At 33.2% G+C, this 26267-nt stretch overlaps 1 protein-coding gene across 11 annotated transcripts in view; it reads left to right on the forward strand.

Annotated features, from left to right (window-relative positions):
- The window catches only part of FMR1 (fragile X messenger ribonucleoprotein 1), a 36823-nt gene extending 11709 nt beyond the window's left edge, over positions 1 to 25114 (forward strand). Inside the window, exons 3-18 of one of the 11 annotated variants that reach the window (XM_081276870.1) lie at positions 500 to 632; positions 1119 to 1212; positions 2654 to 2777; positions 3697 to 3768; positions 4030 to 4178; positions 5226 to 5319; positions 5405 to 5521; positions 7673 to 7843; positions 7933 to 8011; positions 11462 to 11571; positions 12439 to 12573; positions 15973 to 16059; positions 18618 to 18813; positions 20325 to 20507; positions 20976 to 21058; positions 23168 to 25114. In XM_081276870.1, coding sequence (XP_081132996.1) covers positions 3754 to 3768; positions 4030 to 4178; positions 5226 to 5319; positions 5405 to 5521; positions 7673 to 7843; positions 7933 to 8011; positions 11462 to 11571; positions 12439 to 12573; positions 15973 to 16059; positions 18618 to 18813; positions 20325 to 20507; positions 20976 to 21058; positions 23168 to 23329 — 1581 coding nt within the window. In that variant the 5' untranslated portion in view covers positions 500 to 632; positions 1119 to 1212; positions 2654 to 2777; positions 3697 to 3753 and the 3' untranslated portion in view covers positions 23330 to 25114. Of the gene's footprint in view, positions 1 to 499; positions 633 to 1118; positions 1213 to 2653; positions 2778 to 3696; positions 3769 to 4029; positions 4179 to 5225; positions 5320 to 5404; positions 5522 to 7672; positions 7844 to 7932; positions 8012 to 11461; positions 11572 to 12438; positions 12574 to 15972; positions 16060 to 18617; positions 18814 to 20324; positions 20508 to 20975; positions 21059 to 23037; positions 23141 to 23167 lie in introns of those variants that run through there. The other 10 variants (XM_081276869.1, XM_081276861.1, XM_081276866.1 and 7 more) reach the window with 10 other exon arrangements.
- Positions 25115 to 26267: the final 1153 nt, after the last annotated feature.

Here is a 26267-nt window from a genome sequence, read left to right on the forward strand (position 1 = left end):
TTATTACATGCATTACAAATTTACTAATGGTTTTGTAACATGTTAAAGCCTCTAATTTTCAGTTAGTATAAAAAGGCTTTTCTCAAGTAAAGACTGTTTTTTAAAAAGTTTCTATAGTTTTCAAGTGTGTGTAATAAGTCAGGGGGAGGGTTCTGCTAATTTCAGTGCTATTCAGATGTCTACAAATTCTGACTTAATCACTTGCCCTCTTATATCCTTTTTAAAAAAATCAGCACTTTTCTCAATAGGATTTTACTAAGAAAGCCCCTTAACATAACGTAGACTTTAGACATAGAACAAATTGTAATATTTGCTGATAAGACACCCCAGAAAGAACCCAGAAGTGACTGCTCCAGAAGTTGAATCCTCCAGTGTTTTACAAATTTTCTTTTAATAATTTATAATCTTTTTGGGTATGAAAGAATAAGTTGGTATCTTTCAAAGTTTTCCTTATCATTTTAAATTACAAAAAATAGACAACTTAATTGAACTCCTATAGGCTATCTCCATCGGGTTTCTGTGGTTTAGGAGACCCCCACCAACCCAGTGCATGCTGATACGTCATTCTGATCAGCAGCCAGCTACCCATGGAATTGACCGCCTCGTGGGATCTAAAATTTAAAGGGGGAAAAGTGAGTTGTGAATTGCTAATGTGCTGACTGCCCCATTTTGCTTGGGAATTAGAGGGCAGTTTCTTTGATTATTGGAATGTGGTTAAAATTCCTTTGCAAGTACAAGTATGTTGATGATATTACTAACAGTTATTGATACTAACATTTAATTTAAGCATCAAAGGAAATTTCTGTCCTTAATATTTAAAACTAGTAGAAGTTGAAATTATTGAAGAAAGACTTTTTTTGAAAATAAAAATTGTTGATCTATTGTGTTTAGAGAAATATTCCAAGTGGAAGTACAAGGCTGCTATGCTGCATGCAGACTTTGTTGAAATGTGTCTATATTGCCATTATACTCAGCAAAAACTGGCCATTTTAAAAGCATTTGCTTCTTTAAACTAGAAATCGAGGGTTACACTTAATCAAAAATTAGTGGCAGTGAGGTCACTGTTAGATTTACACACCAAAAGCATGTTAAATAATTCCATGTTTGTTTATTTTCAGCTGGCAGCCAGAGAGACAGATTCCATTCCATGATGTGAGATTCCCACCACCTGTAGGTTATAATAAAGATATAAATGAAAGTGATGAAGTTGAGGTGAGTTCCCCCTGCCATAACATTAAGTATGGAAGGAGTTGTGTATTTAATTTTTAATTTGCCTTTGCTTTTTATATATCTATCTCTACCTTGCTTTATGCACTATTTAAGCTGCCTTGAGTTTCATAACTGAGGTAGATATGTGCTTTTGACTGGCCCTTCTTAATAATGATTTGAAATAATATAAAATTATACAATGCTTAAGGTTGTCTATTTCAGTAGAACTCAGGGAATGTCTTTTTTTTTTAAGTACTGGGGATTGAACTCAAGGCTTCACACATGCTAGGTCAGTGCTCTAGCACTGAGCCAACATCTCTAGCCCCCCTCAGGGAATGTCTTTAAAAGTCACTGCCCCAAGTTCTTTTGCCCATTAGTACTTTTCCCTTTACTTCCATATGTGAATTTTTATTTAAATAATGTTTATTTATAACTGTATCCCTGTTTTAAGCAAAATGTATTAGGAAAATTTATTTTACAAACAAAACAAATCATTCTGTTTAATAGAGCGGTGACCTGAAATTTATTTCTGTAGCAGTGAATTTTCCTGATGTATTTTTTTAAAACCTACAGCTCTCAGTTGATACATATGGATAAAATCTTTTTCATAGAATATACTGTGAACAACCTGGTCATCTGCCATTGAGCTGTTTGACTAAAAGTTGCTATGGAGATTTAGCACATGATCAGAATCATTGTGTTTATGATTCTCTGTTCATTAGAAATTGGTTTTGTATTTAAGGCACTTATAATCTCCTTTGTGTTAATTTGTGTAGTAGCATCCATTTCCTTCCTACCCTTTCATATTTCATTGTGAGCTACTTCTCTTTTTTCTGCATAACACTTAGCATAATGCCTTATTAGTAACTGTAACTTCATTTGTATTTAAAATATGAAGAAAGCAACTAAGTGCACATATGTAGAGGTAAGGCAAAATGGTACTAGGTCCTTCTACTTGAATTCTTATTTTCTACTCTAGGTACCAAAGGTGCAACAAAACAGGACAGAGTCTCAGCCTTTGTTAAGGTCACATTCTAGTGAGGATAGCTATTATCATGGCAAGTGAAAGTCATGAAGGAAAAAAAAGCTGAGATGAAAGGTAATATAGGCGCAGGACTGCTACTTTAGAGAGTAATTAGGGAAGGTCTCAATGTCCAGGCCTGGTTCGTTTTCTATAATTTAAAAATATAAATAAAGTATTATTTATTTACCAAACATGTTCTGAATACTTGCTAGGTATAAGCAATGGGGCTTGATTTTGCAAGGGATCATAATAGGGAACAGAAATGTTATCTATATTTCAAGACTTTTCACTGTCTACTTACCCAGAAGATTACAAGCTCTCTGAAAACAAGGGCCAAGTCTTTTGGTCTGTCTGTATCAGTAGTACTCATAATAGTGTTTGCTGAAGGGGTAAAGTGGACCTTTTTGTTTTTCTCTGTAGTCACATGACATGTGGAAGTCATTGAGATGCTGTTGCTAGGATAACCTCACTGTATTACGTAACAGTTCAGGTTATTTCTTTGGCTAGAGCAGAGTCTAGAGAGCAGTGGAGGCCAGAAGGAAAGGTACGTTAAGTTATATAACCATTAACTCTAGTTGTAAAAGGGAGACAAGTTTGAGCCTTGACCTGCTTGTCAACCTTAGATTCGGTACCTCTCTCTCCTCTTGGGGCCTTTCCTCTCTACCCCTCTTGTCCTCCCTGCTTCTACTTTCTGCTTCTGAGTATTTCTATCTCTCAACATATATATTGTATTGTTTCTTTTCCTATTAACCATGATTTGCTAGTGTCTTCACCAAAGGTTCCATGCTGCACATCGTAAGTGAACTTTGAAGTGGTCACCAGAGAGATCGGTTAGAAGAACTGGTCCACAGTGTGTGAGAGAGCAGGAATGTGATATCCAGAAGATTGCCAGCGTGGATTTGTCCTTTTTAGTGGAGAGGAGGCAGGAGTCCCAACAGTAACCAAGGATCTGTCCATTTAGTCCTCAGAAAACAAGGAGGACAGGGTGGTATCCCTAGTGGGCTGAGTGGTTGGTCAGTTAGTGATCTTACCCGTTAGTGACAAGGCAGTAGGCCATAGTCAGTAACTTCTGATTAGTTTAGTTGCTTATCTGAATAAAACAAAAGCAAGTTTGTACATTTTAGATACATTTTTGTAGTTCAATAGGTAGCTAAGGAAAGTGCCCACATTTATGAACAATAAGACTTTCTTAAGCATGCATGTTCAGAGTACTGAGTATTACTGAAGTAGAACAAAGAACTAGGTGAACTGCTTTTAACAGGGAGCTCCCAGGCAATCTCAGGTAGTTTCTGATTATGTATCTTTGTCTAGCTCAGGGTAGAGACAAGGATACAATTTGTTTGAAAGCATATGGCATATGATTTAATGACAGGCATTTTAAGAAAATTTCCTCAATGTCTGATAATGTATAAATTTTTATATTATGTTAATCATAAATATTCTGTGTTGCAATTTTTGTGTAGGTTTATTCCAGAGCAAATGAAAAAGAGCCTTGCTGTTGGTGGTTAGCTAAAGTGAGGATGATAAAGGGTGAGGTAGGAAAATGCTAATTTAAATTTTTTTCTTATACTTCTCTAAACCCAGACACTACATTTCAGTTTGAATTTGTATTTGAATTAATACCAAATTTGAGTCACTTTTCTATAATGTTTTCTCTATATGTTCAGTATATTTAAGTTTATTGATTTTTTTTCTATAAAGAATTTATTTTGAAAATAATTCAATAGGTATAAGTTTTCGCTCTTGATTTAAAAAAATTAAAACTGTGAGCAGGAATGATTTTATGTATTTCTCAGTTTTATGTGATAGAATATGCAGCATGTGATGCTACATACAATGAAATTGTCACGATTGAGCGTCTACGATCGGTTAATCCAAACAAACCTGCTACAAAAGATACTTTCCATAAGATCAAACTTGAGGTGCCAGAAGACTTAAGACAAATGTAAGTTTATACACAAGAAATGGTGAGAATATGCAGATGATATGCAGTGAATTTAAAATAATATAAATTTTAAAATAGTACAAGTCAATTTTTAAGTTCAGTAAGCTTTGGCAAAAAATGGTTTGGTCTGAAAAGTAATTGGAAAATAACTTTTTTTGTTTTCTCTAGTTATATAATCACAGCCAGACTTGGTGCTTGTTTAAACTTAGTTGGCTAGATATACATAACTAATGTACATAACATATATTTGTTTTGTAAAATAAACTAACATTTTTGTAAATTTCAAGATTTCAGAACTGATAAAAACAAATATTACGATTTTGACAAATCAAATTCTAGACTATGAAAGTTTCTCCAGATTTTTCCCCTTTAGCTAAAATATTTTTAAATAAATATGCACTAAGCAGAGTTAAAAAAGATTGAAGATATGTTTATAATATTTGATATGGAGTAATGGCTAAAGACTTCAGTAAAGAGATTACTTTTTAAAAATTTTATCAAGGGCATATAGTAAGTTTGATTTGGACATACTCCAACTTAGATAAATTGCAGATCAGAATACATAGAAACCCTTTTTTATTCTAGAGGTTGTATTTATATGTAAATTTTCTGCCTTCTCATTCATACTTCTTTTTTACTTCCTTCAAATTTAAAGGAAAACCAAAACAAAATTGGATACCCAGTAGCTATCCCCATAAATTTTTAAATATTGACTCAAGGAATCTGCTGACTTATATGTAACCAAAATTGGAAAGCCTACAGAGAAGAGTGGTTCCCCTAAATATGTTTCCTTTGGTAATCTAAACCCACAAGTAATTCCTTTAGAACATAAATGTTTCTTTTTTTCTTTTTTTTTTAAATAAAATCAAGTGTTTGATTTGACTGTTTCAAGATATACAACAAAGGAACTAATCTTTTAAATGGATATAATGTATTTTGCATAAATAAAATTTAATATGAATCCATGATTCTCCTAAGTAATAAATCTGAATATATTTTTGTCAGTAGTTAGTAATCACTCAACAATGGGTTTCTTTTTATTTCTAGGTGTGCCAAAGAATCGGCACATAAGGACTTTAAAAAGGCAGTTGGTGCCTTCTCTGTAACTTATGATCCAGAAAATTATCAGCTTGTCATTTTGGTGAGTGTTTCCAAGTTGTCTATTTTTGGTTTATTTCACTTGGGGAATTTGCTTTGATAATAACGTTGTTAACTTAATCATTTAGTCCATCAATGAAGTCACTTCAAAGCGAGCACATATGTTGATTGACATGCACTTTCGAAGTCTGCGCACTAAGTTGTCTCTGATACTGAGAAATGAAGAAGCTAGTAAGCAGCTGGAGGTATGTCACTTTTCCTAGCACTACTTGTAAGGCTACCTTGAGTAAAATGTATAATTCCAAAACTTGAATATGGGCAGCTTGTCATTCATTTCGTATTTCTTAATAATTCATTTTAGCTTAGAAAGCTAAATTGTATGAATCATAATCATAGTAAAGTTTTCTTGCCTAATGTTTCAAAATTAAGCAGTTCATATATTTGATGGGACTTCTGGTCAATGCACTTTTACTGTAAGTTTGTCAAAGCTGCTAATAAAATGAGGTAATGCTTCTTCCATATAACATGTTATCATTAAAGTACTAGAAATTATTAAAATATCTAATCATATTCCTTTCATTATGTATGTTTATCTCTGTTTAAAAGGGTATAGAACTTCTTCATTCTAATTGGTTGTCATTCTTTAAAACTCCTGTCTTCAGATTCCTGCCAGAGGCTATTTCCCTTACTTACTATTTCGTCTCTTAAGGTGCATTTTATCTACTTTTATTAATTCTCCTATAATTTCCATCATCATACATTTATTTTCATTGATAACAGTCTAGTATTTCCATCCATTACCATAGAAACTAAATGGATTATGGTTCAATGTGCCAACTCAAGTAGATTACTGTCAAAATCCAGATTTCCTTATCATTATTCATTTCATCAGGGGGAAAGCATCAGTTGAAATATATATATATATATAAAAGAAGTTCCAAACTGAAGTTTTGGAGAGAAGGTAGTCAAGACTATATTCTTGTAAAACCCTACAAAATTTGATACATTCTAACTTGATGTGTGATTACTGAACTGTTAGCAAGAGAGGAAAATTTTACTTTGTTTTCCTTATGGCCATGGAGGTCTGTTTGATTGGTTGTTTTTTGTTTTGTTTTGTTTTTCTCATTCTTTCTCGATATCCCTGTGCTCACAATTTTGTGGTTTCTTTAGTGATTGTCTTATAATTTATAGGCCAGAGCAGCCTTCTTACTTTTATTGTGAGTATTATAAAATATACGCATATGCCTCTTCTTAAATGCTCTATTACCATATCTTTGGCTTACCATTTATCAGTGAATCATCAGTGAAAAGAAGGAACCAGGTTAATGAACCCGTACTCAAAAAGCATGACTTCTTGGAAAGTCCTAGAAATATTTAATGAATTTTACTACTCTAATCTAAAAAAAAATGGAAATTGTACTTATAAAATTATTTACATTTAGGTATATTCATTCAATTATCAGGTGTGTTGAATAATGAGAACTAGTGTGCATGCCTATCTTCCTTCACTACTAATATTAAAGAGATTCACATATTCCTATAAGAAATTCCCATTTTCAACATGAGCCACTAATACGTTTGGTTTGCATTAATGGCATGATAGAACTAAACATTAAAATTTTATATACTATTTAAAAGACAGTGATTATCCACAAGTTTGGGGTATCAGTGGAATTTAGTTTTGTCATTACTGAATATATTTGAAAGAGCTCATTATACTTGTGGATCCAGATCACAAGGTCTTACAGACTCTGCTCTAATTTTAGGTTTCAGATGCATATGTGAGATAAGTTTTAAATCTTTGGCATGCTGTAATCAATTTAACTTCTATGACAGCAAGTCTTAAAATTCCTTTTCTTAGGTTTGGAGAAAAGGGAATATGTTCTTTTGATGCCATCATTTAAAGAGAGGGATGTTTAGAACACAGTACCTAGTGATACTAAGTCCTAAATATGTACTATTTCTAGGAAGAAAAATAATATCCTTAAATAAAAAATAAAATGTTCTATAAGGATGAAATTTTCAGTGTTTTTGCCTAAATAATATTGAGTCTGTCAGATCCAGTGAGCTGGTGTTTATTTGGGAACATTTGATCTGCTTCTTAATTGCTGAATTGTTGATATTGGTTAACTAAGGCAGCCTTGCAAATAGGTTTTCAAAAGTTACCTTGGAAAATTGTCGACAAGCTCTTTCCTTTAATATCAAATGGCATAGACCTTCAGTAATAACCTAAAAAGTACTTATGCTGTGGGAGATCTTTTCTAAAATTAGTTTTCAACTGAAACTAATTTATAGGCCCCTAATATACAGGGTCAAGATAATTTACATGGCTGACCTAAATACAGTTGTCTTAATAGTTGATAAAGCATATTCATCAGATGTGTATTTCTCTTCAGAGTTCAAGGCAGCTTGCCTCAAGGTTTCATGAACAGTTTATTGTACGAGAAGATCTGATGGGTCTAGCTATTGGTACTCATGGTGCTAATATTCAGCAAGCTAGAAAAGTACCTGGGGTCACTGCTATTGATCTAGATGAAGATACCTGCACGTTTCATATTTATGGAGAGGTAAATATTTTACTAACTAGCCCCCTGCCCCAAATCAGTGTTGCTGCTGGTTGATCATTTTGTCTTGAAACTTTCTCCCTTTTTATTAGGATCAGGATGCAGTGAAAAAGGCTAGAAGCTTTCTTGAATTTGCTGAAGATGTCATACAAGTTCCAAGAAACTTAGTAGGTGAGTCAGAAATAACCATTAACATGCACCACAAAAATAAAATTCAGGTAAACAATTTTTATACCAATAGAATCCAATTTTTCCTCACTCAGGAGTATCACTTAATTGAATTGCAATCTTTGAAATATAGTCTGTTGCTACCATGTTGAGAAAGGGTTTACTGGGTATGATACTCAGATTATATTATCAGAATGTATGCAAAGGAGATTGCTTTGGTAGTTAAAACCCAGACTTCCCACTGTATAGTGTCTCTATCTTAAAATTGACTGTTTTTTTTAAATGAATGATAGTTGGTATCTTTATAATTCATAGTAGATAGGTATTTGATTTCCCTAAGAGGGCTATAAAATATAGCATTAATTTTAATTATCTCAACTTGCCAATCTGAATGCAAGTTACTTAAATCTAGTACGTTTTTAAGCCAGAAGTAAATAAATGGCTCTGGGACTTTCTGCAAAGTTACTGGTAACTTCTTATTTTAACTTTTGAGTACTGTTCGATGACCATCACCGTCGTGAGTGTCAGCAAATATCTAAGAACATTTCACCAACCCTCCCAAATGCTGCAGGTATTTTTAGTATAACATATCAAAAGCAGGTGTAATTTTATCAAGGAAATTAAATATGATTTTAATTTGTAAGTAAGATTGAGACCTATTGCCTGTACCTGTTTAATCTTTTAACCTTGAAATCATGATTGTTGTAGGAGGTAATGCAACTTCTTGGGAAAGTTTAAAAAAGAAAACAAGGACGACTTATGCATTTTGTGGACATAGTTTCAGAACTATATAGCTTGCTTTTTATCCGCATAGAGTTTTAAACATCTTTAATGTCATTAAAAAACACTAGTAATGGTATTTTTATCCCACAGAAAATCAGCTTAAAAATAAAGTACAAATTCTAGTGAAATAATGCAGAATTAATAGCTCAGTTGTATACTACAGACAAATTAAAGAACAGGAATGTGTAATGTTATTGAGGTAATTCACATACCAGTTGTGTAGAAAATGTATGTATAGCACAGGGTGAAGTGAATATCTCAGGATGGTGAAATTATAAATGATATTTATTTTCTTCTTTATAGCTTGTCAAGCAAGCACTTACAATTTTAAATAAGAAATATTATTGTAAATTTGGCAAATCTTATGAAAATATAGTATTAGTTTTTTTAAAAAAATATCAAATTGAAGATGCTTATATGTCTCATAAAACATTGTTTTAGAGAAGGCATGATGGTAGGGGAAGGTGCTTGGGCATAGGGGTTGGCTCTGGATTTTAGTCTTTAGCTTCCTTGAGTCTTCTCTCCTCACCTATCTAATAAGTATAAAATATCCACCTTACAGAATTATGTATATGTGTACATGTGAAGTACCTAGTGCAGTTCTGGGCATAATAGTGGACTCAATTCAATTTCCTTTACCTTATTCAAAACAACCTCATTTCAGTAAAGCAGAATTATAGTCAATTGTCTGTTGGGATTCAAAATAATTGTTTAATATTGAATTTCATAATTTGTTATTAAATAAAAGTAGATTCTACCTATAGTCTTAACTGGAAAGAAGAGGATCTCTGAAAATATCTTTTACCAGAAAGCCTTGTGAAGTAAATCATCCTGTTTTTTGTTGTGTTTTGTTTCTATTTAGTAAAGTGAGAGTATTCTGTTTTTGAGAGGGCTTCTACAAAACTGGCAATTTTGGGGACTTTAAGAAAGCATTTTTACATAAGATTAGGCAAGGCAATCTTTAGGGGAGATGTCATAATCAATATTACAAGAGTTTTGTTAAGTCTCACAATATGATTTATTATCTATTTTTCCCAAACTCTCTCTAGTGTGTATAATGATTTCCTTTTCTTAAAATTTTCTTGTTCTTCCCTGGCTTTGACAATGAATTTGTTTAATTATTCAGCTGTGTTAAACTTGTATAATACTTAGGATAGGCAAGATATTATCTTAATAGAAACATGCTAAAATCTCATTTTTCTTTTTTGCTAACTCATTTAGACTTTTATTAAAACCAGCATTGATTCATGAAAATATAGCTATTATAAATAAAAAGAAACTGTGGGCTGGGTAGAGTGGCACAACCTGTTATCCAAGTGATTCTGAAGACTGAGGCAGGAGGATTGCAAATTCAAGGCCAGATTGAACAACTTAACCAGACCCTGTCTCAAAATTAAAAAAAAAAAAAAATGAGAAGAATTAAAAAGAAGTAGTGATAGGTAGAGCATTCCTGGGTTCAATTCCCAGTACCCAAACAAACTATGGGAAACTCCATCCAGGTAGCTTCACTGTCCCTTCTCTTCTCCTTTTTATTTGAATAGGACCAGAAATAATTGTCAAAAGATCCTAGGTCAGGTGTTCTAATTTAATGGCATCTGTTGTTTCCTGACCACTGAGTGGACCAAAGGCTCTGATGCACCTACACACAGCAAAAATGTCAAAGTTGTGTTCTAATTACAAGAGCCACAGGATCCTTCTGTGAGGAGATCTTTACTGAGTTCTTATCTAGGATTGGCTCAAAGCAAATTTTGGCTTACATGTTTTTCCTCAGTTCTGCCTCAGAAAAGCTAGTGGGGCAAGCATATATGGTGGATACCTTGCTGTGCTCTTGAAATAAGATACAGCTCACACACAGATTTCTAGAATTAGTAGTTATTATATTTGTAATGTCTTGCTTTATACTAATGTGTGATGATGGCTCTGAAAGCAGTTATGTCCCAGTGATGTATGTGGCTGGAATTTCCAAAACGAGGGAAAGAATCCAGTGCCTATTTATTACTAGTACTTGAACTCTGGATTTTTAGTGAAGAGTGCTTACACAGGTTTTAAGCTTTTGCTTTTTCATTATGATTTTCATTGTGCTACCTTGATCTTTTATTCTATGATTTTTGAGTACTACACAGGAATAATATTTTAACAGACTGGCATGAGAGATTGTATTCCTTTTAGATCTATGTATACCTGCATAAGCCACTTTTAAACTTAGAGTGTCTTTTATAAAATTCTAAAAATGAGAATGAATGGATAAAGAGGCAGATTTAAATCACATGTAGATAAGAATCAAAATTGTCAGTTGAGTGTGGATATTTACAATTATTCTTTCCTTAATTTCTTTTGTAGAACTTTGCAGAATAATAAAGCACCACACTACCAGCAAGTTTAAATTGTACATAACCTCCTACGTATGCAAAGTAATAGACTATCTTTGGACTTCCTTAGAAGTTTGAATTACCCAATCAGTTCACAAGTATTAATCAACTGTAGTACCTGACCAAAGGCATTTAAGTTATGATGACCTAATCAAAGAGAAAACTAATTTAACTGTCACAACAGGGGCCTCTGTTTGAATCTTACAATTCTGTGTGTATGTGTATATGTAAACACATACATACACAAATACGTGAGATAATTTACAGGAGAATGTGAGTGAATTATTCATTTCTTACTTAGGTAAAGTAATAGGAAAAAATGGAAAACTGATTCAGGAGATTGTGGACAAGTCAGGAGTTGTGAGGGTGAGAATTGAGGCTGAAAATGAGAAAAATGTCCCACAGGAAGAGGTATGTTATATTTCATGTTTCTGGTTTGTCTAATAAAAGTAAAAGTCTTCTATTTTTTATCTGACATACTAACTTAGACCTCTCTGGCACATATGTATATGTGACTGTAGATATTTTGATCATCTAACATGCCTGATATAACTAACGGTATAGTTGTACATGATGGCCTCTATCTGTTGTCTAATGCTGTGACTTCAGATTAGTCATCTTAACCTATGTAAATCTTATTTTCTAATCTTTAAAATGGTTAGTTACAAATTTTTTAATATGAAACATACATCACTGGGTTTGGCATTAATGACAACTTAATGAGATAATGTATGAAAATGCTTTGTAAAGCATTTTCAAATGTTAATGTTGCTGACAAAAACAAAAGTTCCACCTTTGACAGTTTTTTTTTTTAGTTTCAGGATTATGTGTGCTTATGGTTTTTTTATCTTTAAATTTTACATAACTTTTTTTTATAACTTTCACTTTTATTTTCCTGAATATATGCCTTTTGGTAGCAACATTTGAAGTGTTTGTATGGGGTGAGGGAAATGAGGTTAGGCCATTCTGTGCAGTAGTACTCTTTAAGATACTGTCACCTCCAAATGTCAAATTTCACACATCTACCCACTTTTTGTGAAAGGTTCTTTTAGTTAAATCCTTTGCAGTTTTTTAGTGCATGATGTTTATATACCAAAGTACTCTATAAGTTACATTCTTAAAAAAATAATCATTTCTAATGTATGAAATATGATATGTCAAGAGCTTTGTAATGTTTTGAACAACCAATAAAAAAAAATAATCATTTATGCAGTCATGGAGTTAGCAAGTCTTAAAAATGGTTCTTTTTATCTTTTGTGTTTTGTGCTTGTTTTTAAGGAAATTATGCCACCAAATTCCCTACCTTCCAATAATTCAAGGGTTGGACCTAATCCCTCTGAAGAAAAAAAACATTTAGATATAAAGGAAAACAGCACCCATTTTACTCAACCAAACAGTACAAAAGTCCAGAGGGTAAGAATTATTTTTGTCAATTTGGAAAACATTAAAAATAATTTTTTTGATTCAGATGTCACTGTTGGTGTTTTGAATATTTTTTTTTTCTTGGTTAGACTGGTGAACTACTCATGTTCTACTTTTTTAGATCTGCTAGTGAACTGATGAGATACTACAAACCGAAGTAATACATACTTTCTGTTTATTCAGAACGACAACTCTTAACACCATAAACATAATAGGATTGCATTTTTCTTGTGAGGCTGTACTTTATTTTTTCCATGCTCTATCTCCTTTAAGTTTGCAGGCCTTGTAGCTCAAAATGTGCCTTCGGTTAAGCTATTTTTAAAGATAAAAAAGACCAGTTAGAAACTCATTTTCACTATTTGAACTAAGCTATCAATTTAGAAATGGGTTTTAGAAGTCCTACAATTAAGTCCTACATTCAATCTTCTGTATATCATTTGTTAAGAGGTTTTATAATATCACTTGCAATCCTTACACTTCTTTAGGTATTTAGTGGTTTGATCAGTTGTAGTAGGGAATTCCAGAAACCTGAACTCAAGTTTTGATAAGTAGGAAGACACTCATTGAAAAATATATTTTAGGTTTATACTTTAATGTTTATTCCCCTTGTTAAAAAAAGACTATAAATGATCATTCTTGGTTGGGGGCTGGTGAAGGAGTATTTGTGGAAATGTGTATTAATTTTCCTGCAGACAAAGCTCAAGGCTTTCATGCCAATTACTTATCAAGTGTCATCTGTCACCACTCTTCTCCCTTGTACTGTAGAGAAGCTTGAGCCATACTGAAGTACTTGGAATTCTTTGAACATTATCATATTCTGTTGCTTCTAGATATGTGCAGTAGAAAACTTTGTGTTTATGCTTCCCAGAGCACTCATTCTCCTCCATTTCCAACCTCACTTTGACCTTACTCATTTCTTTGCTTACGTACTTGCTTCAGGTTCCCCTTCCCTGAATGCATCAAGAACCTTTCCGTTTGTGCTTCATTGTGTTAAACCATAGCATAGAACTTTTATATGTTCACTTGTTGATCTCCTCAACCACACTGTATAGATCCTTGAGGGCAGCACCCCCTACCTGGCCTAGGAGAGCTGTTTTTGGAAAAGATGTTATAACTCAGAAGAGATTAAAATCAAGTGTCATTTTGCACAAAACTGTAATTTCAAGTGGGTTGAATATTCCTCTCTGCTGGGAAGCCTAGTTCTCATACTAGAATAGGTAATCACTTTTTCCTGGTATCTCTATTAAAGGCCACCATTCTACTTTATTTTTTCTTTTAATTTACTCAGGTCCTCTGGATAGGTACTTAAATTAGAGTAGCCTTTGTTTAGTAAAACAATTTGGACCTGGTGTAAGAGAAAATATTTTTAAATGATTTTCTTCAAGGTCAATCTAACCAAATCTGTAACACAGAATTTTAAAGCTGGTTTTGGTGATTGTTTGGGAAGGGTGTAGCATTCTCTTACATGGGATTTTAGAAAACACAATTAACAGCTGTGTAACAAAGTTAGGTGGCAAAAAAAAAAAAATACGAGTTAAAATGATGTTTTTGAGAAAGGAATTCTGATTTATAGACCTGATGACTCCATACTTTACATGTTACATGTGCAAAAACAAATCAGTATGAAGTCTAGGAGTTTTTATTGGCTCCATTTTAGGTGGCCAGTGCTACTCAGAAGGCAGTTCCTTGCCTATTAGATGAATGTCAGTCTGAAAGTGGTGTTTTTCTGATTCTTCAGTTTTGTTCTTCATCAACAGCCATGCTCATGTACAGGGGAAAAAACCCTGTGCCAGCCCATTCATACATTTTAGATGCTGTATACTGAATGCAAGCAGGTAAAACCATCCCAACAGTAGCAACACTTATCAAATGAATGCTCTTATGAAAGACCAGTGCTTTGCTCAAGGGAGAGCTTCTTGGCTTCTCACCTTTTATCTTTGCCTAGAGAGTTATGTTATATCCACAGCAAAGCTACCATCATACTTTTCCTTTAATCGTTTATAAATATCAGTAACCATATGTATTCAATAGCAAAATATTGAAATATTCTCAATTTTGAATGTATGTCATAATTGCCTGCTTTTTACAAATCTCCCCTAGGCTTCCCTATTGTTTGTGATGAGAAAGAGTTTATTTTCTCATTTATAGTGATGAGTCAGAAGTATAAATATTTAGATTATGCTTTTTAAAAATCTGTTCTCTTTTATTATAGAATATATAATATTACAATCTAACAGTCAATTATATAAAGTATGCAAAAAATTATAACTTTCACTAGTAATTGAGGGAAGTCAATAGAAGGAATCATAATTTTTTACCTATCCAATCAACCAAGAAAGGAAAGCAAAAGGAGAATACAGTGAAATATTCTTTCTCACATTGTTGATGACAGTTTCAATACATGTAACAGTGCAAGAACATTTTATTAATATTTTTCATATATAAAAATGTTCATGTACTTTATTCTCATTGTATGACCCCTGGAAATAGTCTATAAATCTAATACAAAATGAGGAAAAATGTACATTTAGAAAGTTGATTATATCAATCATTTTTATAATTTTTAAACAATTGAAAGCAACAAAAATTTCCAGATACACAGGGGTGTTAAATCCTTCATTATAACATCTATATTAGCAAGGAGTAATTTGCAGACCAAAACTGATTATTTTGAAAACAATAAAGCCACAGAAAATGTTTTATATAGTAATAAATGGAAAGATGGCATATAAATGACATCTAAACTGTAGTTTTAACTATGCCACAACTAAGGAACCGCTAATGATTTTATTTAATAAATATCAAAGTGGTATCCATAGAGAGAAAAGCAAATTTTCCCTGTAATTCATCCTTCTAAAATTTTCAGAATATGTTATTGAAACATATATGGTCTTGCTATTTGGGTCATGAATGTGCCTGTATCTTTTTTGTCTCTCAACTTAATTTGTCAGTGCATTTTTCAATATCCTAATTCTTTTTGTTCCTGTTTTGATTGTACTCTGTTTATTCAACAAAATTTAGGTTTGTTTTTTTACTTTTGAAATCCTGGTATCTAGTTTTGAATTATTAAAGAATTTGATTTAGTAAAACTTGTAGTAAATGAATTAGAGCATTTGTCTATACTTCTCATGTTAATGCTTGCATAAATTTGAATTATATCAGTGTTTTTTGCCAACATTTAATAATTGCTATATTGATCTGTCCTTATTCAAAATAGATGTGTAAAATACATCAACTACTTTTGTTTTTATATATTGATTTGTTTTTTCAACAAACATTTATGTACCTATTGTTCACCAGACCCTGTGGTAGGAATTTAGTAATTACTTGTATTTTTTCAGAGCAGTCATCACTAATTTTATACATTCATTGCTATAATTTATTTTTCAGGGTATGGTACCATTTGTTTTTGTGGGAACAAAGGATAGCATAGCTAATGCCACTGTTCTCTTGGATTATCACCTGAACTACTTAAAGGTGAGGATAGAAAAAATATTTTATTTTTCTGGAAAATACTTTTATTTGTATTAAACATCAACTCTATTATACATTGCTAATATGCTGTGAGAACAGGAAAAATTTAACTTTCAATCCTTTTGCACTAAAATTTAAAAACTATAGTAAATCTTTTAGCAGTTCGGAATCATTCTAGCCTGTGCATAATAATGTATGGCCTTGTAAGAGAAAATACTTAATTTGTTTAACTTGAATATATTCCTTCTAAAAACACAACTTACTTTTTTATTGTAAATTTAAGAACCTAATATTCCATTCTCAATAAATTCCTGTATTTCTGCTTATTCTCTTAAACCCTTACACTCAGTTTTGGTATTCTTATACCTAGCCATTTAATCCAATTGATTCGTTCTAGCTTTTGTGGATTTTTTCCACACTAAATTTTGTGTCTAACACTCACCTTTGTTGTCCCTTTTATGTCATTTATCAAGGAAATTCCAGCATTTCATGAACTACTGTGTTTAAATGTTTGCCCTTCATATTTTCTCTTTATTCTGTTTTTCAAAATACAGACTATTTGTGTCTTCTTGTAATTGCTCATTTTAGTTAGTGTTTGTACAGTTCTACCTCTAGATTGCAAGCTGGGAGGTAGGAACCAAGCGGCTACAAGGTATAATGAAAAGAGCACTGGATTGACAATATAGCTATTTGCTTCTAGTCTCTTTTTAACTAAGAACTAGCTATATGACTTTAGGCAAGTTATTTCCCTAAACTAAATGCTTTTTGAAATTCCTTTTGGCCTATAATATATCCTATAATATAATGAAATATACTCTTACCTCATTTTTATAATTTCTTCTTTGTACTTCTATTTATCAAAATTATAACACAGCTGGCATTAAATAGTCTTTAAAAAGTAATCCAGCTTTCCATTTTTTATGGCACTATCCTAATAAGATTTATTTTGCTGACTTAAATAAAAAGAGAGCAATTATATGTAAATCAGAGTGAAAAGAAGAAATAGTGCAGTAGCTGGGCATTTTGTTCATTCTTAGTGATCATCAGTTAATAATTTAAAATGGGAAGGTTTCATCCAGCAAGGTTTGCATGGGTAGGATACCTTTTTGATTTGCTTTTTGTTGTTGCTGTTATTGTTGTTAACAGTGTGTTTTGTGTGTGATCTGTTGTATGTGTTTTTTTTCATTTCTTAGCTTAAATGATTATGAAGACCTGGACAGTTAGGATTGCACTGTATCAAATCCTTTGTTCTTTTGACTAATGTTCTCTCTCAGATCTTTTGATTTATTCTTCACAATTGAATAACTTGTTGGTTATCAGCAGTTGTCCTGTTTCCATTCTTTCTATCACCAGATCTTCCTTTGATTGGGCCTGGCATCTCTCACCAAAAGGTGACTGTTTTGCCTCAGTGGTATTACCCTGGAATACCATTCTGTTATGCAAGATCCGTATATCCATTCCAGGAGCTATTATTGTACCTTTGGAGGCAGCCACTCACTCAGCTGCATTCTCTCCTTTACTCTTGTATGGTTTAGAGCACAGGTGATCCTTAACTGACCTTTCTTTTCCAGATGCCACACCATATTTTAGGAACTTAAGCTTTTCAGGGGTTTTTCCAGTGACTTTTTATATAGACAGTCTCTACAATGACTTCTACTTGACTGAAACACCCAGTACTTACTGTAGTTATGGTTCTGATTCCCTGTAGCCAGTAAATGAGATATTTATTGGTAGATTGAAAGGACAAGGGTTTAAAATTAGGTTTTTGTCTGGATTTGACAGACTATAGCTTATTGGAAGTACTGTTTATAAGGGTCTGTCAGTAGACCCCAGCTGTATGTTTTAATCATCTGAATATATACTGTTTGTTGTATTTGTTGTAGTAGAGTTGTAGACTTTAAGGGGTTTTCAAGGAATAATGTAGGACTGAACTGTTTTGTTCAGCTATTAAAGTGTTTTCCCCTTTTATATAAGGAATATCAGCATTTTTAGTTCATGGAAAATAATTGTTCCTAACTATATAATCACATCCAAAAATAGTATATGTTCTTTTAAAGCAAAAGATGCCCCAAACTCAGTGATTTGTAAATTGAGATCTTAACTGACAAATCTATTTTAATTAAGATAATTTACAGTGTGTGATTTTTTAGATTAGATGGCTATACTTTAAAATGTCATTTATCTGTATTTATATAGTTTAATATTGCTTTATTCAATATCCTATCATCAAGAAGTCCCCCCAAAAATAGCATATTTGTGCCTTAGCCATAGAATAATTGGATAATTGTGCCAAATCAAATAAACATAAATTTTATTCAGTATAGTTTTAATTCTGAGTTTTTATTATATTTCTAATTCTGGACATCAATAACCTGTTATCTATAGTAATTTTCTTTTTTAAGGAGACCAATTTCCTGATAATTTGTGTAACAGTGTTTACTATAAATTTAGAACTGAAATTTAAATATTTCCAGTATATTTTTTATCTGATAAAAAGGAGAAAGATATTATTAAGAAACATGTCAAATTATTTTTACTGTTATCTTGTATATTTTAAATAGGAAGTAGACCAGTTGCGTTTGGAGAGATTACAAATTGATGAGCAGTTGCGACAGATTGGAGCTAGTTCTAGACCACCACCAAATCGTACAGATAAGGAAAAAGGCTATGTGACTGAGGATGGTCAAGGAATGGGTCGAGGTAGTAGACCTTACAGAAATAGGGGGCACGGCAGACGCGGTCCTGGATATACTTCAGGTACAAACTAAGCATTTTACTCAGTAACTTTATCTGTTCCTAGACCTAATAGCTGCTAATCTCTAATATCATTAGAACCCCATTATAACAACTTCTCACTACATGGTTTCCAATTCACAGTGGGTCAAATTGTGTTTCAAGAGACATAGAGTAAAACCTAATAATGACACACATAGTTCAACAGGGCAGTTCTGAGTTCTGTCCATGTTCTGATTGGGGATAAATCCACTCAAGCCCTTGTGTGTTGATGACTTAAGACCTCTCCTGATTTTATTACTGTATAGCCAAAACTTTTTTCATTTGTGTACTGTGGCTCATTTTTTGTCAGGCATGTGCTGGTCATACTTGCTGGATGGACTATGTAAATCAGGGGTCTGCATCCTGTGACTCATAAGGTGATTTTGAGTGGCATGGCCAATGTCAGCCCTAGGCACAGTCAAGAAGTAGGCGAAGTTTCTCTTTGCCTTCCCAGTTCTTCTGTCCGTGCTTCTATCTTCTTTCCCAGTACCTTTCAGTGAACCCGGTCCCCACCTACCAGTGCCTACTGTCTTTCTTGCTCAACTGTGTATCTACTATGTTACTTGCTAATAATGGTGTAAGGTATAATCCATCTCACAAATATTTGCATTTCAAAAAGGAACTCTTTAAGATGGAAAAGCCTTCAAGATCCACAGGAATGAAGCTATAATGGTGAAGCTATAATTGGTCATTAGCTCCAACAGAGGAAGAGAGGGGGGGTAGTAGAGTTGATATTCTGGAGTCTGGGAGAGATACCTACTCCTAAGGCCAACCTTGAACCTAACCCCTAACCCCTCGCCCAACACTCCGTTCTTTTTACCAGTGAATTTCACTTCACCATGGAGCTCTTTTCCCACACTCCTATCCCCTCCACTATTAACCCCTCAGGCATACTGAGGTTTTCAAAGTATTCCTTTATTAATGATCAGTTAATTCAGTGGGAGTGGGAGGGAAGGTTGTGGGCCAAGCATCGGACAAACACATCCCCCTAAGAGACCCTTCCCTGAGATAGATGTCATGGTGGCCTTCATTGCTGCCCTTTCAGAGGTGACCAAAATGTGTACATTCTCCTCTGTTCCCAGGCCAAATCTTATAACAAGCTCTCTTTATAGATTTTTTGTTTATTAAGGTATTGCACTGAACTGTTGTAGACAACTTTTTCTCCAGAGAGCAGATGTTTAAAGGAGAACAGCTGTTTACAGATATGACATACTCAGGTTTGAATTTAGATAGCTAATAAAATATCTTTTTTAAAAAAATAAAAACCCAAACAGTAACTGTTTATAACCAAAATTACATCTCAAATATTTCAAAGCCCAACATTTCAGATTTTCAATTATTTGTTTTACAAAATGAAAGGTGTTGATACTCTGGTGGGCTTCTAAATTGGGAAGAGTATTGGATTACCCCTGAATCGTCTCTGGAAGCTTCTGTTAACCTTTTTTTTTTTTTTTTAAGTCGGACAATGGTATATAACTTTTAACTCTCGATAGGAACTAATTCTGAAGCATCAAATGCTTCTGAAACAGAATCTGACCACAGAGACGAACTCAGTGATTGGTCATTAGCTCCAACAGAGGAAGAGAGGGAGAACTTTCTGCGCAGAGGAGACGGACGGCGGCGTGGAGGGGGAGGAAGAGGACAGGGAGGAAGAGGACGAGGCGGAGGCTTCAAAGGTACAGAGGTTTCATTATTGAGAAATAATGGTGAACTGTAACAGCCAGCTGAACGTCCATGAAACAGCTTGGAGATGCAATGAAGTACTGTCAAAATCCCGTCTCCTTTTTTGTGCTACCATCATAGGAAAGTATCAGCCTTTCCTTTGTATATTAACACAATATTAGTTTTGGTTTATGTAGAATATATGAAAAAACACAGATAAGTAGCTAATTAGTTATCTTCATTAAGTACTCTGAAGAAAAAGCATTTGATTCTTAACTGAGATTGACCTGTTTATGCTGTATATAATACCTTCTGTTTCTTGGTAACAGAATAGATTATTAACAATTATGTAACTGGAATCACTAGGCTATCAATTACATTTTAGTTTCTGTGGTTGGTCTACATAGAGGACGTGGTATTAGAACTTCCAGTAAGCACTTGAGAATCAGTAACTGTTAAACCTTTTGAAAATCCTCCTGTAGGAAACGACGATCACTCCCGAACAGATAATCGCCCACGTAATCCAAGAGAGGCAAAAGGAAGAACAGCTGATGGATCCCTTCAGGTAAAACTTATGTGACTCTTTCCATAAATTATTTGAATACAGTAATTTCAGTTTTGAGTTTTACTTTCTTTTTAAACATGTTCAAAGATTTCAAATTTGGGAGCATGTGAAGTATTTTTCCTTCAATATTACAGTTGTAGGCAGTCTTAGTCCTCTGTGACAAGTATACAAGTAAGAGGATTTCTCTAGAGAAGATGGAGTCTGAGCATTAGGAAGACTTGGTCAACCACTTTAGGATTTTAATACCATTGAGGACCCCCCTCAAATCCCTAAGAAAAGGAACATTCTGAAATGTACTAAGAGACAATAAGTGAGTACCGTAGGCCCCTTGTCCCCTGAATTTCAAGACTAGGGTATTCTCCTTGAGTAGGAAGTATGAGGAAGCTCTCTCTGCTTGCCACTAACAGTTATGATAGATAGAGCTTATGATGTTCAGGTAGTCTCCAGGCAAAATTAACCATTTGTTTTAAGATAGTCTATTCTGAGGATCTCTTCTCAAATGGTCATTAACAGTGGTAAACCCAGTTTTCAAATAATTTTAAAATTATCTCAAGCACATTGGGCATCTTTGCTAAATGCCTCCTGTGTGTGTTTTGTCTCATTCAGTCTTACAGCTCACTGAGATAAGTAGTTTTATTATTCTGTTTTATACGTGAGGAAACTGAAATCATAGTCCTTTGCCCATATTCACATAGCTAGCATGTTGTGTAGTGATATTCCAACCCTGGTGGCAGATTTAAGAGTTCCCTCTATTGATTGGTTTAGAATCAGCACCCATTATTAGAGATAAATGTTAAGAACTTTATGGTAAAATATTTCTTATAGTTCATATTACCTCTAAGTAAATTTTAACTATTGGTATTTTCCTAAGGAATAGCATAGAAAAGGCCTTGGACCTAGATTAAAAACTTTGGCAAAATATTACCATAATGTCCTTTTCAAAGATACCAGGTATTTCTCTACTAGTTTTGTGCTTCTTCACTTAAACTGACAAGTTTCATGAATTTGACGATGTAAACATATTGGTTAAAAGTATGCATATTTATAATTATAATGGAATACTGAATAAAAATGTTTTCTGTGTGAAAATGCAAATGAATACAAAGCACTGAACCTTTGACAACCAAACATTTAAAACACAGGCCTAAAATTTTAACATACTTTGCAATTGCAGTCATCCATTTGGACACATTTTTAGCTTATACACTTGAAGCACATAAATATTTGTTTTAGGTACACTGGTCAATATCTTTCTTCTATACAGCATCAGGACTTCTGTTAGTAGTTTTCAGAATTAGCACAATATTTTGTAACTTTTAGAATGTTATTCTAAAATTACATTAGTCCTTATACTGTTCTAGGATGCTAGTCCTTCCACAATGTTAGATTTCCTTCTAACATTCAGTTCTTCACAGTTCAAGTTGTAGGATCATCTGAATTGCCTTATTGAAGCACATGCTACTAGAAAGCAGTAAGCACATGCTACTAGAAAGCAGTAGTCATATGCAATGGGAATTTCAGTGCAGAGAAATTTAATTATACCTATGATAGATATAAAGTTGTAAACTAAAGGCTGTCTAATAAGTGAATTAGCTGAGTTCTTATCCTGGTAAATCCCGAATAGGAAGACATTGTTTTGTGTGTCTCCTCCTGGGTTCCACAGTCTTTGGAGAATAGCCTGTTGTTTTTTTAACTCCAGCATTGGCATAGCATGAGGTATGTTTTACACACACACACACACACACACACAGTGCTATATACTCTATATAGCATTGTATCTCTCTTCTGGTGTTCAGTAATACTAATTCATTTTAATTAAATGTTTCACACTGTTTATTCTGTTTAGAAGGAGACATGGTAGGATTGTGAGTTTTTCTCTAACTTTGGATGCAGTGAGATGACCAGTATGCTCCAGTTAAAGAAGAGTGTTTTCAAATCATAAACCAAATAAAGAACCTGCCTTATCTTATTTCTTGCAGTTCTTCTATGCTTATCTCCATTTCCCTTTTGAACATGTGGAATTTACACTTCAGACTTATTTTTCTTGTCAGGCCATTTAAAGATTACAGTAGGATATGGTCTATATATAACAACTATAACTTGTTTTAGATCAGAGTTGACTGCAATAATGAAAGGAGTGTCCACACTAAAACATTACAGAATACCTCCAGCGAAGGTAATCGGCTGCGCACGGGTAAAGATCGTAACCAGAAGAAGGAAAAGCCAGACAGCGTGGATGGTCAACAACCACTTGTGAATGGAGTACCCTAAACTGCATAATTCTGAAGTTATATTTCCTATACCGTTTCCGTAATTCTTATTCCATATTAGAAAACTTTGTTAGGCCAAAGACAAATAGTAGGCAAGATGGCACAGGGCATGAAATGAACACAAATTCTGCTGAGAATTTTATTTTATTTTTTGTATTGGCCATAAGCAACAATTTTTCAGATTTGCACAAAAAGGATCTTAAAATTTGAAACATTGCTTTTAAGTATACTTAGCACTTCAGGGCAGGATTTTAGTTTTATTTTTTAAAGTACTAAGCAATGATAATATTTATTAATTTGGACCATTTTCCTGCATTGGGTGATAACTCACCAGTTCATTTCAGTCTTTCTGAATAAATAGCATTTATGGTAATCATACTGGACTTCTGTTTTCAATCTCATTTAGGAGTCTATGAAATGCTATGTCATTTCATGTCCTGTGTCAGTTTATGTTTTGGTCCACTTTTCCAGTATTTTTGTGGACCCTGAAATACGTGTGATGTGACATTTGTCATTTTCATTAGCAAAAAAAAAAAGTTGTATGATCTGTGCCTTTTTTATATCTTGGCAGGTAGGAATATTATATTTGGATGCAGAGTTCAGGGAAGATAAGTTGGAAACACTAAATGTTAAAGATGTAGCAAACCCTGTCAAACATTAGTACTTTATAGAAGAATGCATGCTTTCCATATTTTTTTCCTTACATAAACATCAGGTTAGGCAGTATAAAGAATAGGACTTGTTTTTGTTTTTGTTTTGTTGCACTGAAGTTTGACAAATAGTGTTATTGAAAGGGATGTGTAATTTTTCTGTATAGACAGGAGAAGAAATAACTATCTTTTCATTTGAGAGAGGCTAAAATGTTTTCAGCTAGGAACAAATCTTCCTGGTTGAAAGTTAGTAGGATATGCCTGCTCTTTGGCCTGATGACCAATTTTAACTCAGAACTTTTTTTATTTTGTCCTCCCTAAGTTTTGTGAAGTTTTTCACATTTTAAGTTCAGGCTTATTTGGGGGAGATAGGAAGGTCATTTTCATGTACACAAAATAATCCTGCAAAGTACAGGTACTTTGTCTAAGAAACATTGGAAGCAGGTTAAATGTTTTGTAAACTTTGAGATATAAGGTCTGATGTATAAGCAGAATTGAAAAGCAGACTAGGATTGGTTAGCAAATAATACATTTTTTTTTCCTTTTTGGATGTGTTGGATTTTGTTTTTGTTTTTGAGTCTTTCTTTTTTAAATGAATGAAATTTACTGAGGAAAAATATGTGAAGGACCTTCACTCTAAGATGTTATATTTTTCTTAAAAAATAACTCCGAGTAGGGGTACCACTGAATCTGTACAGAGCCGTACAAACCGAAGTTCTGCCTCTGATGTAATTTGTGAGTTTGTTTCTTTGAGTTTTCATTTTTGTTACTTTTCCTTGCATACAAATAAGCATATAAAAATGGCGACAAACTGCACATGATTTCACAAATATTAAAGTCTTTTAAAAAGTATTGCCAAACATTAATGTTGATTTCTAGTTATTTATTCTGGGAATGTATAGTATTTGCAAACAGAAATTGGTACCTTGCACACATCATCTGTAAGCTGTTTGGTTTAAAATACTGTAGATAATTAACCAAGGTAGAATGACCTTGTAATGTAACTGCTCTTGGGCAATATTCTCTGTACATATTAGCAACAACAGATTGGATTTTATGTTGACATTTGTTTGGTTATAGTGCAATATATTTTGTATGCAAGCAGTTTCAATAAAGTTTGATCTTCCTCTGCTAAATTGATGTTGATGCAATCCTTACAAATGATTGCTTTTAAAATTTTAAGATAGGAAAAGAAATCTATAGAAAGTGTTCTGTTACAAAATGTAACTGTTGCCATTGGAAATTTCACATGTCATAGGAAGTTAGCCGTTATCTACCAACTTTCAAGGACTTACTGTTGTTTAATAAAGTGAAAAAATATCAGCAAAATGGTACAAAACACAACGTACCATTACAATATGCACTAAGTCTCTTTTTTACAAAGGCTGAATTCAGCAAGGCGCTAACTTGCTTAAATGTGAATTACTAACTTCTAAAACTGTAATTTGATTCACATGTTTTCAAATGGAGTTGGAGTTGATTCATATTACAATATTTGTGTGCTAAATGTGTATGTTTTTCAGTTTGAAGTCATGATGTTTTTAAAATCTTATTAAAGTTTCAAAACTCTGAAGATTGTTTATCTAGATGTAAATTTTTATTAAAAAGTTGCACTTATGAAAAAGCAAAAATATAGTCTGACAGATGTTTGCTCTGGTTTTAAATTTCTATAAACCTAAAAAATATTTATGTCGGGGATATTTATCATGTAAAGCAAATGTGTGATTGCAATTCATCTTTTAGGTGTCCTTAAAAGGCAAAAATGAAGATACTTGAAAATTCTCCATGTTCTCAGTTATAAAATTTAAATACATCTTATAGGATGCTACTAAACAATATTAAATACATACTCCTACCTGTGCACCCATAATGATATCCTCCCTTTATAAAATATTATTTCAGTATAGTTTAAGAATATTTTGATATCAATGTCTTAGTAATAGAATTTAGGTAGAATGTATCTAGGAATTAGCTATTGTGGTCAATTCAAGAAACTCCAGCAAGGTTACAGCCTTAAAAGAGGTACAATTGAGAGTTGACAGTATCACCATTCCATCTGCTATTGGAATCCAGAGTGATGCTAGACAAATATCCTATATTTATGTTTTTGTTTATTTCTGGGGGAGGGGGTATGCCCCTTTGTTTTCTGCTTTTCAAATTTCCTCTGTGGTACTTTTCTGGTTTTCTGATGTTGATTTTGCCTTGCAGGGCACAGTCCGTTTCTAAAGGAGTAGGTAGAAATGCCTTAAGTAACTTGTTTCATAGTAGGTTTCAGCCCTACAAAGGAAA

Source organism: Spermophilus citellus (assembly GCF_964194105.1).
Source record: "Spermophilus citellus genome assembly, chromosome: X".
NCBI lineage: Eukaryota > Metazoa > Chordata > Mammalia > Rodentia > Sciuridae > Spermophilus > Spermophilus citellus.